Source organism: Canis lupus, chromosome 22, assembly GCF_011100685.1.
Source record: "Canis lupus familiaris isolate Mischka breed German Shepherd chromosome 22, alternate assembly UU_Cfam_GSD_1.0, whole genome shotgun sequence".
Taxonomy (NCBI): Eukaryota; Metazoa; Chordata; class Mammalia; order Carnivora; family Canidae; genus Canis; species Canis lupus.
Genome location: NC_049243.1, coordinates 50090178 through 50103065, shown reverse-complemented (window position 1 = coordinate 50103065; position 12888 = coordinate 50090178). Strand labels below are relative to the sequence as shown.

General features: G+C 49.5%; 1 protein-coding gene across 1 annotated transcript; it reads left to right on the top strand.

Annotated features, from left to right (window-relative positions):
• Positions 1-2416: 2416 nt before the first annotated feature.
• ZIC5 (Zic family member 5) lies at positions 2417-11225 on the top strand. Its single transcript, XM_038569958.1, has 2 exons — positions 2417-4127; positions 8471-11225. Exons 1-2 carry the CDS (start codon positions 2639-2641, stop codon positions 8911-8913), a joined length of 1932 nt encoding a protein of 643 aa, XP_038425886.1. The 5' UTR covers positions 2417-2638; the 3' UTR covers positions 8914-11225.
• The last annotated feature ends 1663 nt before the right edge of the window (positions 11226-12888 follow it).

The following is a 12888-nucleotide window of genomic DNA, read 5'->3' as shown; positions in this document are numbered from 1 at the left end:
TTTTAAGGCTTCCATAAAAAGAAATTGATCAGGGAGCTATATTTGAATTAAGACATATTAAATCGATGACAGATACATATCATGCTGTGTTTAACAAGAGTTGTACAAGGAGGCGGGTTCCAGATTCCGCACGGCTCTGCTGCACTATTATTCACATTTTTACAGCCTTTCCTTCATGCCTTCACCCATTAAACCATTAAATTTCAGCAATTCAATAAAACAAAGCAGTTATAATTTTGAGGAAAAGCTATTTTGAAGGGGGTGGAGGTACCCGTTTTATTGCACAATAAAAATGCTCAATAGTCCATATTAAAAGGTAGGTTGTGTTTATTTTCTTCTTTAGTCGTTCATTTTTTTTTTGGTTTGTTTTTACTTATAACCTGCAGGATTGAATGCAAAGCTATTATCGAAGTAATGATGCTCATTGCCAAGGAATTCAAATAAGGGAAACTCCTTTGAAATGTTCTGAGAGAGGATGAAGACAGTGGTGACAATTCCAAAAATGATGCTTCCCCCATAAACCATCCAAAGAGATGGCAGTCCTCGCTCCACTTTTGCCTGGTTGGCTAGAGACATTTTAAGTCTCTGAAAGGAAAATTGTCAAAGGACTCATCCTCTCCAAATACAGATGCGGATTTAGTCTCTGTTGTTTATTAATTTTTTTCGTTGTGTTTGCACTCATGCCTTTCTTATTTCCCCATATATGAACTTCACTGAAATTAAAGAAAAAAACCATTTGAAATTTGATTGTAGTATTTTCTTTGTTTGCTTGTCAGTTTTATAAGAGGAATGACATTCCCAAGGCTCACGGGGAAGTTCCCTGTTAAACATTGCTCACACCGACGTAAATGGGACTATCAAATCAGTTCTTTTGAAAATATTTCTTACCACTTTTCAGGACCATCTATCTCCCAGGACCCTAAAGATGATGGCTCTACACAGTCTATTTTTACTTGGACTGCAAACGAATTAACCTGATAACTTTTTTTTTTTTTTTGTATCTCCAAGGGGGGGGATCATATTTAAGTCATTATCACCTTTTTTTTTATTTACAAGTAATTTTATACAGGGCAACAAAATAAAAATTAAAAACCCTGACGTTAATTTTTGAGCATCTTAGAACATCACAAAATTTTCAGCTCCTACAAAGGAGCTGAAGTGACACTTGGGCAGCAATAACCCTAAAGTTTGGGGATGCCACATTTCTCCACCCTCTCAAAAGTGACGCAGGAACCTAGTTCTCTTTTTAAAGAGGTGTGGTAACAAATCGCTTGGAAAGAATGGGGCTCACTTAAAAAAAAAAAGGGCCAGTTTATAGTTTTCAAATAAGACATCTCGCCTACTATATCAGTTTATTATAAAATGATGACAAGGTAAAAGGTATTCTATTAATAAATAGCTTGATTTTAAAATATTCACTTTATTGGATTAATTTTAATTTATGGTCCTTTCAAAGAAACTGAGGCACACATATGGAGTACTTTCTGGGACGGAAAGAAATTCTGCGTAAAGGATATTGTTTACTTAGCCGCTTCCCTCCGGAGAGATGCTGTTTGGCCTGCCCTGCCACTGTATCTCAGAAAGGCAAAAGTTAGAATCGCTACCCGACGCTCCCCCCCCCCCAACTCCCTCCCTCCCGTAGATCTAATTGGAAGTGGCAGATCTAGAACTGACGAGCAGTGAGATTACACTTCGAGCCAACTCCTTTGAACCACGTTGAAAAGGACTGCATGAGCGAAAAAGTCGAGGTAAAACGGTTCCTTTTTCGGAAATATTTATTTTGACTTCACCTGGTGTCTTGCGGAGCCAAATCACCTAAATTGTTTTGCAACCAATAGGACGTCCTTAATATCCGTCCTCAGAGAGGGCCTGTCTCTGCGCCCTACGTGAGCGCTCGGCAGATTGGGTGTCCTTCCCAAATACGAAGTTTCTAGCATCACCTCTAGAAGTACGACGACGGGTTATACTCTGTTCACCTTCCTCCTCCAGAGAGCAGCCCAGCGCTCTTCCAATGGAGGAGGTAGAAAGTGTTTGCACGCTGGGGGAGACGCTGCGTGCGGCGAGGCGGAGGTTTTTGAAGTTGGGGGCTATGCCCCTTCCATCTTTTGTCCCGGGGTGGGGGGGTTCCCAGCCCCCACCCACCCCGCTCCCTCCGGCCGCGTGCCGGCGCACGGTCTCCGAAAGGAGCGTCATGGGAACGCGGGGCGCTGCGCGCGCAGGCCCAGCGCAAACTTTCTGCAAGTGCAACTTGGGCATCCCCCTGGAAGGCGGGGACGCAGGGCTCCAGGGGAGGAGGGGGCGCGAAGCGAAAGCGAAGGCGGCGGCGAGCACGGGGGCGGATCCCTGCTGGGCCGGAGGCCTGAATGGGAGCCAATCCGGCAGCCGTGGCTGCTGCCAATCACGCTGTTCCCTCCAATCCCACCCGTGCCATTTCCAAAATCTCGGTCCCACTGTGCAGCTCAAATGTGGTGTTGGCTCTGCCAATCGCTGGAGGACAGAGTGGGAACAGGAATAAGCAGAGTTAGGAGGCCAGGACAAAGAAGTTAAAGGGAGCCTAATATATACATGTTTTTGAAGGTGGGCAGAGGGAAAAAAAGTCCCCCCAGTGAGGGTCTATGGGTCTGATTGTGTAGTTCTGATGGAGCCCCCTTTGAGCAAGAGGAACCCGCCAGCGCTGAGATTAGCGGATTTGGCAACGGCTCAGGCCAGGCCGCTTCAGAATATGACAGGCTTCCCGGCGCTGGCCAGCCCGCCCGCCCACTCCCAAGGCCGCGCCACAGCCACGCACCTCCGCCCTCGGGACCTGAGCGCTGACCCCGGCGTGGCCATCACTCCGCTCGGACCCGAGCACATGGCTCAGGCGAGCGCGCTCGGCCTCAGCCCTCCCTCCCAGGCTCTCCCGGCACAGCCCGAGGCGCCGGCGGCCGCCGCCCGTGCTGCAGCCTCGGACACGCACCCCGGCGCCTGCACCTACCCGGGTGGCGGGGGCAGCAGCCGCGCGCAGCCCTCCGCGCCCCCGCCCCCAGCCCCTCCTCTTCCTCCCTCCCCTTCGCCCCCTCCCCCTCCTTCTCCTCCTCCCCCTCCCCCTCCCCCTCCTCCTGCCCTCTCGGGCTACACCACCACCGACAGTGGCGGCGGCGGCAGCAGCGGCAAAGGCCACAGCAGGGACTTCGTCCTCCGGAGGGACCTTTTCGCCACGGCCCCCGCGGCGGCCATGCACGGGGTCCCGCTCGGAGGGGAGCAGCGGTCTGGCACGGGCTCCCCCCAGCACTCGGCCCCGCCTCCCCACTCGGCCGGCATGTTCATCTCGGCCAGCGGCACCTACGCGGGCCCGGACAGCAGCGGCGGCGGGGGCCCGGCGCTTTTCCCCGCGCTGCACGACGCTCCGGGAGCCCCCGGCGGCCACCCGCACCCGCTCAACGGCCAGATGCGCCTGGGGCTGGCGGCGGCAGCGGCAGCCGCGGCAGCTGAGCTGTACGGCCGCGCCGAGCCGCCCTTCGCGCCGCGCTCCGGGGATGCGCACTACGGGGCGGTGGCGGCCGCTGCAGCCGCCGCCCTGCACGGCTACGGAGCCGTGAACTTAAACCTGAACCTGGCGGCCGCGGCTGCTGCGGCGGCGGCCGGGCCGGGCCCCCACCTGCAGCACCACGCGCCGCCCCCGGCGCCGCCGCCGCCGCCGGCGCCCGCGCAGCACCCGCACCAGCACCACCCCCACCTCCCAGGGGCGGCCGGGGCCTTCCTGCGCTACATGCGGCAGCCAATCAAGCAGGAGCTCATCTGCAAGTGGATCGACCCCGAAGAGCTGGCCGGGCCGCCGCCGCCGCCGCCGCCGCCGCCACCACCGCCCCCGGCCGGCGGCGCCAAGCCCTGCTCCAAAACTTTCGGCACCATGCACGAGCTGGTGAACCACGTCACCGTGGAGCACGTGGGCGGCCCCGAGCAGAGCAACCACGTCTGCTTCTGGGAGGACTGTCCGCGCGAGGGCAAGCCCTTCAAGGCCAAATACAAGCTCATCAACCACATCCGCGTGCACACGGGCGAGAAGCCCTTCCCCTGCCCGTTCCCGGGCTGCGGCAAGGTCTTCGCGCGCTCCGAGAACCTCAAGATCCACAAGCGCACTCATACAGGTGGGTGTCTGTCCCCGGCCGCGCCGCCGCCGCCGCCGCCTCCCGCGCCGCCGCCGCTTCCGCCGCTGCTTCTCCTCCTCCTCCTCCTCCTCCTCCTCCTCCTCCTCCTCCTCCTCCTCCTCCTCCTCCTCCTCCTCCTCTTGCTCGCCTTAATTTTTCCCTACTTCTGCTGCTTCTCTTCGCATACGTATAACCCGGACATGTGACTTCTTTTTTTTCTCTCCCCCCCTTTTTTTTCTATGAATAAGTAATTCGATAGCACACACAGGCCCCGCGCTGGGTTCCCACACGGTGGAGTCTCCAGCGCGTCCACAGCCCCTTCGCCGGGACCGGCAACGCGCTCCAGCCGCCGCCGCCGCCGCCCCGGAGCAGAAGCAGCAGCAGTCGGAGCAGGAAGGCGCCCAGGACGGTCGGCAGCCCACGTTCGCCCGGCCCCGGGAACTTGGGGAGGGCGCTGGGGAAGGAGGGCTGGAGCCGAAGCCGCCCCGGTGGCTCTTCCCTCCGCACCCGGTGGCGGACCCCGCGCGGTCGCCGTGCTCGGAAGAGCCCGCGTGCAAGGGGGCACGTGGGATTCACTCCGGTATTGGGGCCACTAGGCCAGGCTCACTGTGGCCCTAACAGGAGGGGAGGGGTTCGGGGTCTCCGGGGCGTGGTGCGAAATGCCAAAGGAATGCGCCTTTGGGCCCCCCCCCCAGGCCTTCACACACACACACACACACACACACGCGCACACTCACGCACCCCACAGGTACTCCTTCACGTGCACGCGGCCCGTCAACAACTTCACACATCTGCATCTCAGACTACCCACCTCTGCCTCATTCCGGGAACACGTATGCTCGGACACCCTCCTCTTCCACCTACCTCTATACTTAGGCACACTTCGTACACACCCATGCGCCATCACACAGCTCTGTCACACACATTCACACGTGTCCTAGAAGCTGCTCGAGAAATTTACTCTGTCCTTTCAAAAAAGGCCCTCGGTGGAGGAGGACAGGGTGAGCTGAGTCTCCTGCCGTCGTTGGTACCTGTCCCCCCCCCCCCCCCGGCGCGGCGGCGACCCCTCCCATCCCAGCTCCCCATCCTACCCACCCCCCAGTGGAGGCGGCTGCGGCGTGGGACCGTGGGGTGTTTCCTGTGCGTCGTGTGCCTCCGTGGAACGGATGAGCGGGTTGGTGGGAAGCGCTGGTGAGCGCGAGCAGTCGGGATTTATAGGGACAGACAATATTACCCCTCGGAGGACACTTAAGTAACTGGAGTTTACATTCAGTAATTACTTGGCTGATTTATCGGCGCTGGGCGGCGAGGAGGCAGCCTCCGCGCGTGGGCCCAACGCCTGGCTGGCAGCCGGGGCCGGGGCCGGGGGCACCGGGGGCTCCTGGGGCTCCTGGGGGGAAGCCGGGGCAGGGCGGCCAAGGCGGGGCCCGGGGCCTTGCGCCTGTCGGCCCACACCCGGCCGGCCGCCTGGGGACCGATGATGGCCTGGGAGGAAGTCTCCCCTGGAGCTCCCGAGGCCGGCCGCGCTCTTCTCGTCGGGAGCAGACCGCCCTCGAGAGTTTTCCAAAAGGAAGCTCCCCCTGAGGCTTTTGGAAAACCTCCGCGGCCCGCCCCCGTGGCCAGCGCTTGCCGCCAGGGCAGGGACCCGGGGCCGGGGCGGCGGGGCGCGCGGGGCGCAGGAGGCGAGGCTGCCCGCAGCGCGCTCCCCTGCGGGCGCCCTGAGAGCTGAGCCTGCGCCCTCGGGCCTCCGCCTTTCCAGGCCTCCGAGGGCGCGGACGTTGCCTTCGCGGCGGCCGGAGCTGCAGGCGCGGGAGCAGCGCCGGCTCCCAGGTGGGCCCTGCGGCCGGAGGCCCCCGGGGAGGGGCGCGCGCGGCGGGGCGGAGATCCGGGACGCCGGGCCCGGGCCGAGGGTGCACTGCCAGCCCGGCTCCCCGGGCCGCGTGGTTCTCGCCGGGCCCTCGGGGAGGGGTGCCGGCCCTCGCGGTCGTGCTCCAGCCCGCGCCTGCCGCTTAGCCCCGGGGCGCTGTGTGCGGAGAAGGGCCATCCGGGCCCCGTCCCTGCCACGGCACTCTCCCTTTTGGGGGTTATCCGAGATTCCGGAACAGATTGATCAAAGGGAGGCCTTCCCCGGTCGCTCCCGAAGGCCCATTTCCTGGCCCACGTGCCCCCAGTTCGGTTTATAGCCTTCCTCCGGGCCGGACTCGAGTTCTGTCTGGGAGAGGCAACTGGTAGACCTGAGGGTGGCTCACGTAGCATCCCTTACTCCCTCAGATTCTGCAAGGAGCTGAGTTCTGATTGACCCCTCTGTCCGCATCTGAAATGTAAACACTGGGGTCTCACCCTCTCCAGTTAGCTAGAATTTGCTCACTGCCCTCTTAGGCCCCCTGAATAAATCAGGCAATTCTTTCACCCTCACTTTTTTCCCCCCACTTTTCCCCCCTGCTTCTACTTTCTTCCTCTACCTCTCCGTTGGCCCTCCTTTTCTACTCCCCCCCCCCCTCCCCATTCCATATCTCCCTTCACTGGGCCTAATTCTCTTTATCGTGGGCAGTGGCAGGGCAGCAGTGTCTAAGCTGTGTGTGTTCTTCACAACCCGGGATATATAGCCAGCCTAGAAAACAACTCCAAACAACACTGCACATTTACATAGGGTGAATAAAACCACTTAGGCCTACCAATTGAAGAAAGGCTGATGACAATTTTAAAAATTATGTTGTATTAAATTAGTATTATCTTCGAGTTAAAGTAGAACACAAGTCAGGACAGATAACTGATGTTTTGATAAAAAAACAATTAACGTTTTTTGTTGTTGCAGCTCATCTGCAGAGAAGGTTGTGATTATTGTGTTTTGTTGTGTTTTTCTCCTCTCTGGATCAATGCAGGACCTATATTTGAATAATATCTAATTTCATGTTTAAACAGTCTTTCTAGGTAGGATAAGTAATATTCCAGCCATCTGAATACTTTCAGATTGTGTTAATACGCTCTGGCATCGAAGCAGTTATCATTGGTGAAATTAAAAAAAAACAAAACAAAACACAGAAAACCCTGCACTGAAATATTTGCAGAAGAAAATTCACCACAAAAATTTATATACACTGAGCTGTTTTAGTAGTTGTTCGTTTTTTTAAAAACTGTATTATCCCAAACCAAGGAAAAAGCCATACCTCGCAAGCCACCAGAATAGCTGCGGTAATGTAGAGAAATTCAACTTTATTTTTAAAATCATGTAAATATGAGGGAAATATTATTAAACAGTAATATGTAAGAGATGACTTGTTCAATCATGACTCAAATACATCAAGTTCATAGATACTTAGTGAGAGAGAAAATTCATACTGTTATCTGCAGTCTTCCTTTTTTCCTTTTTAATACCAATGTATGGTGGCTGAATTTCTAGTTGTCTTATTAAGCATTTCCGCTTCCTGCTCTAGGGGCCTTGTGTTTAAAGACATTGTGTTCCTGGGGTGGTTAGAGCAGCTTCAAGGGGCAGTGGGCCAAAGACTGGTAAATAATAGTCCCTTTTCTGACTATTAAATAAGGTAGGAAGCTGTCAGCATCTGTTTCTGCAGGGCATCAGGTATGGGCTCGGTTCTGGTGGAGGTTTTTTATTAACATGCTAAAGTTCTATTCCAGAGGCTCTCAATTGCCCTGCAAGTTGGGAGGGAAGGTGGTAGAATGAAGAGGCCGTCAGCCTAGTCTCTGCCCTGCCAGGCTTATACAAAATCTAGTGATGGGATTGTGTGTTTCACAGGTGCCTTTGTTTCTGAAGAGAATGATATTTTGCGTTATTTCATTTCTTTTCCAATCGGTAGAATCCTGGGGCCGCTCTGACACAAAATGCCATTATTGTAATTTTATGGCACTACCCCCACTTCACTTTTAATTTAGTGGCTGTGCTTACTTTTTTTTTTTTTTTTTTTATATATCCTTCACCCAAGCTGTGGCTTTAGAAGAATCATTTTATCAGCATTTATTTTGACAGGGGATCTGCTTGTGTTTTTGCAGGTACAGACCCTGAGGGCAGTGAGGATCGGGTATTTGGGTACTTGTAGGGTTTCAGTGTGGCTTCTTGGACCAAGAGTTCAAAGCACACTGGCTGGTTCAACACTCTGGCTCTCCTGCCCCTGAGCCCTGTGGTAACCCAGGGACTGACAGGCCCATCCCTGGAGTATCCCTTCCCCTTTGCCTTCTGGAACATAGGGATTAGGAAGAGAAGCCAGGCCTGGGGTTGGTCTTCAAGAGAATGGGAAGATGCATTCACATTTCTGCTCCAGGATTTCTCTTATCAAGTGAGGGGTCTCTGAAAAGCAATTGTTGACCTTCCCTCTATTTTGTTGCAGGGGAAAAGCCTTTCAAATGTGAATTTGATGGCTGTGACAGGAAGTTTGCCAACAGCAGTGATCGGAAGAAGCATTCCCATGTCCATACCAGCGACAAGCCCTATTACTGCAAGATCCGAGGCTGTGACAAGTCCTACACTCACCCCAGCTCTCTGAGGAAACACATGAAGATTCATTGCAAGTCCCCACCACCTTCTCCAGGAGCCCTTGGTTACTCATCAGTGGGGACTCCAGTGGGTGCCCCCGTTTCTCCTGTGCTGGACCCAACCAGGAGTCGCTCGAGCACTCTATCCCCTCAGGTGACCAACCTCAATGAGTGGTACGTTTGCCAGGCCAGTGGAGCCCCCAGCCACCTTCACACACCTTCCAGTAATGGAACCACTTCGGAGTCTGAAGATGAGGAGATATATGGGAACTCTGAAGTTGCACGGACGATACATTAGAATTTACTAGTCATAATAAAAATAAGTCATAAGTGGGAGTCCTTGGACCATATCCTAACCTGGGACAATGCCGAGCCTGAGACAAACCCTTGACTCAGACTTGCCACCGGGTCTAATTAGCCCTATTTATTCAGTATGAAACCCTATGGTGTTTGTACATTTAATTAATTTAATTAAGATATTTGGGCTTTTTTTTTTTTTTTCCTTAGAAAACAAACAAACAAAAAACCAACCAAGCTGGACTTGTATGTTGCAGGGGGACAGGGCTAGGAGCAAAATGTACCAAGGGTTAATCGAGATACACACTGCCAATACAATACATGTATACTTTGAGAGGAGTGAGAAAAAGCTTGAAGTCAACTCCACAGAGCAACAAGGCCCTCTGCATTTCCTGCAGTGCCTCCAGAATGCCTTTAACACCATAACGTGGGCTTCTTTAGAGCCCCCTTGCCTCCTCCTTGGGCCCGAATTCCAAAAAAAGGCCCCTTGATTGTAAACCACACACTTGCTGCATTGCCAACAGATCTTAGACTGTACATGTGTCCAAAAAATATTTGTAAAAACCCTTTAAGTTCTAATAATTGTAATTTTAAATTTCCACTCTTTTCTTACTGATCTCATCCTAACACACTATTTTTATACAGGATTATTTCCTTGGTACCACGCTTGTATGATTTAAAACGAAAAAGATGCAGCAGCCTTAAGACGTCTCCATTTATTGTGCTACTGTGATTGTTTCAGCAAAAGTGGAGAACAGAAAAGGCTGCTGTGTAGACAACTGTGAAACTGTGATATTTTGTGAAATAGAAGAAATTCAAGTGCTTTCCTTTCCTCTCTCTTTTTTTTTAAAATCTGAAATCTCAGATGCTGCCTCTTTACTGTGTGCAAACTTCTCGTGTAATAAAGAGATAAGTCTTAGATAAGTTCTTGGGGATGTCAAAATTAACAGGCAAGTCTAAGGAGGTGTGATGTTGGCAACATGCCTATTTTTGGGAAAAGCTGTTGTTTTTAAAACAGGCCAAGCCCTCTTTTATACTGTTGTATCAGCCTTTTAAAAAAGTGTTTATTTTTCAATGCCCGAAACTGCATTTTTCATGAGTTTTTTCCCACCTGAGCACTGAGCACACGCAACTGGATCCCATTTAAAAATGACAGTGTGTGAAGTGTATGATTTACATTAAAAGAGGGGAGGGAGTTGCTATACATATTAAAATTTTTTAAGGGTTTATAGTTACCACCAAACATTGTTGAATGTGTGACCTTTGCCAGAGCTGTCATGCTAGGATAAAAAAGGTCAAGGACCTAGGACAATAACTCTTAGTCAATTTATTTTCAGTTCGTGCAACACATCTCATGCAAAATATAGCTCATCATAAACATCTTACAAATATACTAAAGAGCACTAATTTATCCTCAGAGACCCTGAAGACACCCCCTCCCCAGGGTTTGTAGAAATTTGTTCTGTGTGCTGTGAGTGGTTGATGTAGTCTTGTCATTGTTAATAACTTGTATGTGAACACTATTATTTGTACAGTTGAATTAATTTATTTTCAGACATCATCCTTTGTTTTTCCTGGAAGAGTTCAAAGCACACCAAAGAATTATATTATACATTTTGGTGAAGGATTGTTTATGACACACGGTTTATTTAAAAAAAAAAAAAAGGAAAGAAAATGGGGGAATATATTTTTAAGCTTACTTGAATGAACAACGTAATGTGAAAACCAGGACTCTTCCTGCATGTCTTTTTTGCATTGTGTTGACAAGATTCTATATAGTTTATAGATATATTATATTACTAGTACAGTGCATGGTGCTGTCACTTTGAAAGCCTTTCAATGTTGTCTTCAGATTGTTACAGTGAATATGAAACATGCAGACCCTCCTTTATAAAGAAAAAGACCATAAAACTTGAATATAAAATAATTCTACATTTTTAAAGTTTATTTGATTTTCGTATTATTCACTTTCAAAGCTCTTTCAAATAGATAAAATAGGTATGAACTTTGGGGGGATAATTTATGTATCGTAAACTTATTAGAACAAAATATTCCTGATTTATAATGAGTTGTTTTATTTATACAACTTTTTCAATGGTAGTTTGCACTATTCTTTATTATGCTACAGGTTTATTTATTATGAAACAAAGGAATATGTATTTTATGTATTTTGCCATGCATAGGTTTACTCTGCCACAGATCTATTGGTTCCTGATACACCTAAAATAAAAACTTAAAATGTGTACCTCCAATAGAAAGAAAGCAAGAATGATTATGAAGTAAAAAATTTAATAAAGGTATTCTTCCTATGTATTGCTTATGTTTTACCTAATGGCATTTTTCTGCCATTCTTTTACAAACAGAACAGGTTGCTGACTAGTGAACATTGGGGTTCTCTTGAGCTCTTTATTCTTAGCCTCTCCCAAGCAATAAAATATTTTTACAGCTTGGTTTAATTTACAATCTAATCTAGAAAATACAATGTACTTATGAATACTAAGCCCTATAAGTTGCATGTAACACTAGCATAAGTCTTAGGGGTTACTGCATCCATTTGTTAATAATATCCTTAGTGATCATAATCAGTGAAAATCTGGTGAGTGAATTTGAGCATTTCTTTGGTGCCTAGCTTCTGACGTAAAAGGGTAAAAAGACTGAGGAAAAGCTGAAGGGACAGTGATAGGTTACCAGACAAAAAAGGTGAAATCAGGAGCTGGCATGGGTGCGGGGTTAAAAACACCTGGTGAACGAATAGTGGGCATCAAATACCTCTACCCATCAGGTATTGGGGAAGGTGGGGGGGGCAGGCAGCATCCAGTTGGATTGTGGTTATTTGCAAGTTGAGCTGATCTAGGAAGCCTAGCTCAGCTTTTTTAGTAGGCAGTGTTAGCTAGAAATTAGATTCAATGGCAACAAAATATCCAAGTAGCTCAAACTGATGTAATTGGATGTCCACTTGATCCTCTGCTTGTTTTTCGGTTAGCTGATACAAAAGGGATAAAAGGCAAATAGTTAAAAAAAAAAAAGATGAAGAAAAAACAATTGGTAGTAATGTCAACAAGCAGTTCTCCATAAGGTTATGGCGGTTTTTAAAAGATTTGTTAAATGTAGTAAAAGTGAAACACGTTGCAAAGAGTTGTTTTAAGCCAGATGACAATAACCACCACACGAAGGAGAAAAACACTCATAGCTGAGGGCCCCAATCAATGGGAAAACTTATAGCTCTCTAATGAAGTTTCTGGTGAAAGGGGTGACACAAAGCCACCAAGACATGAATCATTCATGGGAAATATAAAAGATAAAAGATATCTGACAATGAGCAGAACCTTGTATAGAGTGTATAAAACAAGTTTCCCCTTCTTATTTTCTGCTTTAAAACGCACAATCTCCCACTCCCAGAGTTCTCTGTCCAGTCTATAGAGTTAAAATTGACCACTGCTCGTCCTGCGCCACTTCAAAGTAATTTAGTCCAGAACGGAAGGCTTGGCGCTTGGACAATCTTCATGGTGTGTTAAGATTTCTATGGCAATTGGCAAGCAAGACGTTCCCATCTGAATATGTCTCAAAGAAAGCCACTTATTGACACTAAGTTGGCTATCATCAAAGACTTCATCTCTTCTAGGCAAAGCGTGGCCCTTGTGGCCCTCACAAACATTTTAAATCATCTACCTTTGTTTTCCAGGCTAGGAGAATCTTCAAACGCATGGTTATTTGTGGCTTATGTTTATCTTTAACCGCATTCATGATTCTTTGGTAGAACTAATGCTCCAAAAATCTAAAGCACCGGGAATAGCTTGAGGGTGGGAATTATATTCTTTTAAGGAGTTGGAGATGGCCACACAAGAGGGATAGCGCTGGGGGACAGGAACAGGGGGCCCAAAGTCCTTGAAGGCGAGGCCCAACTATCTGCACACATGTTTGTATTGCACTCTTGTCTTTTACATCCGGCATTTTGTGGAAGTTTTTTGAGACAAGA

Excerpts from the sequence above, each read along its gene's own strand:
- ZIC5 (XM_038569958.1), top strand. The coding sequence starts at position 2,639 with ATGGAGCCCCCTTTGAGCAAGAGGAACCCGCCAGCGCTGAGATTAGCG. Across the intron at positions 4,128-8,470 it reads CCACAAGCGCACTCATACAG|GGGAAAAGCCTTTCAAATGT; the intron begins GTGGGTGTCTGT and ends ATTTTGTTGCAG.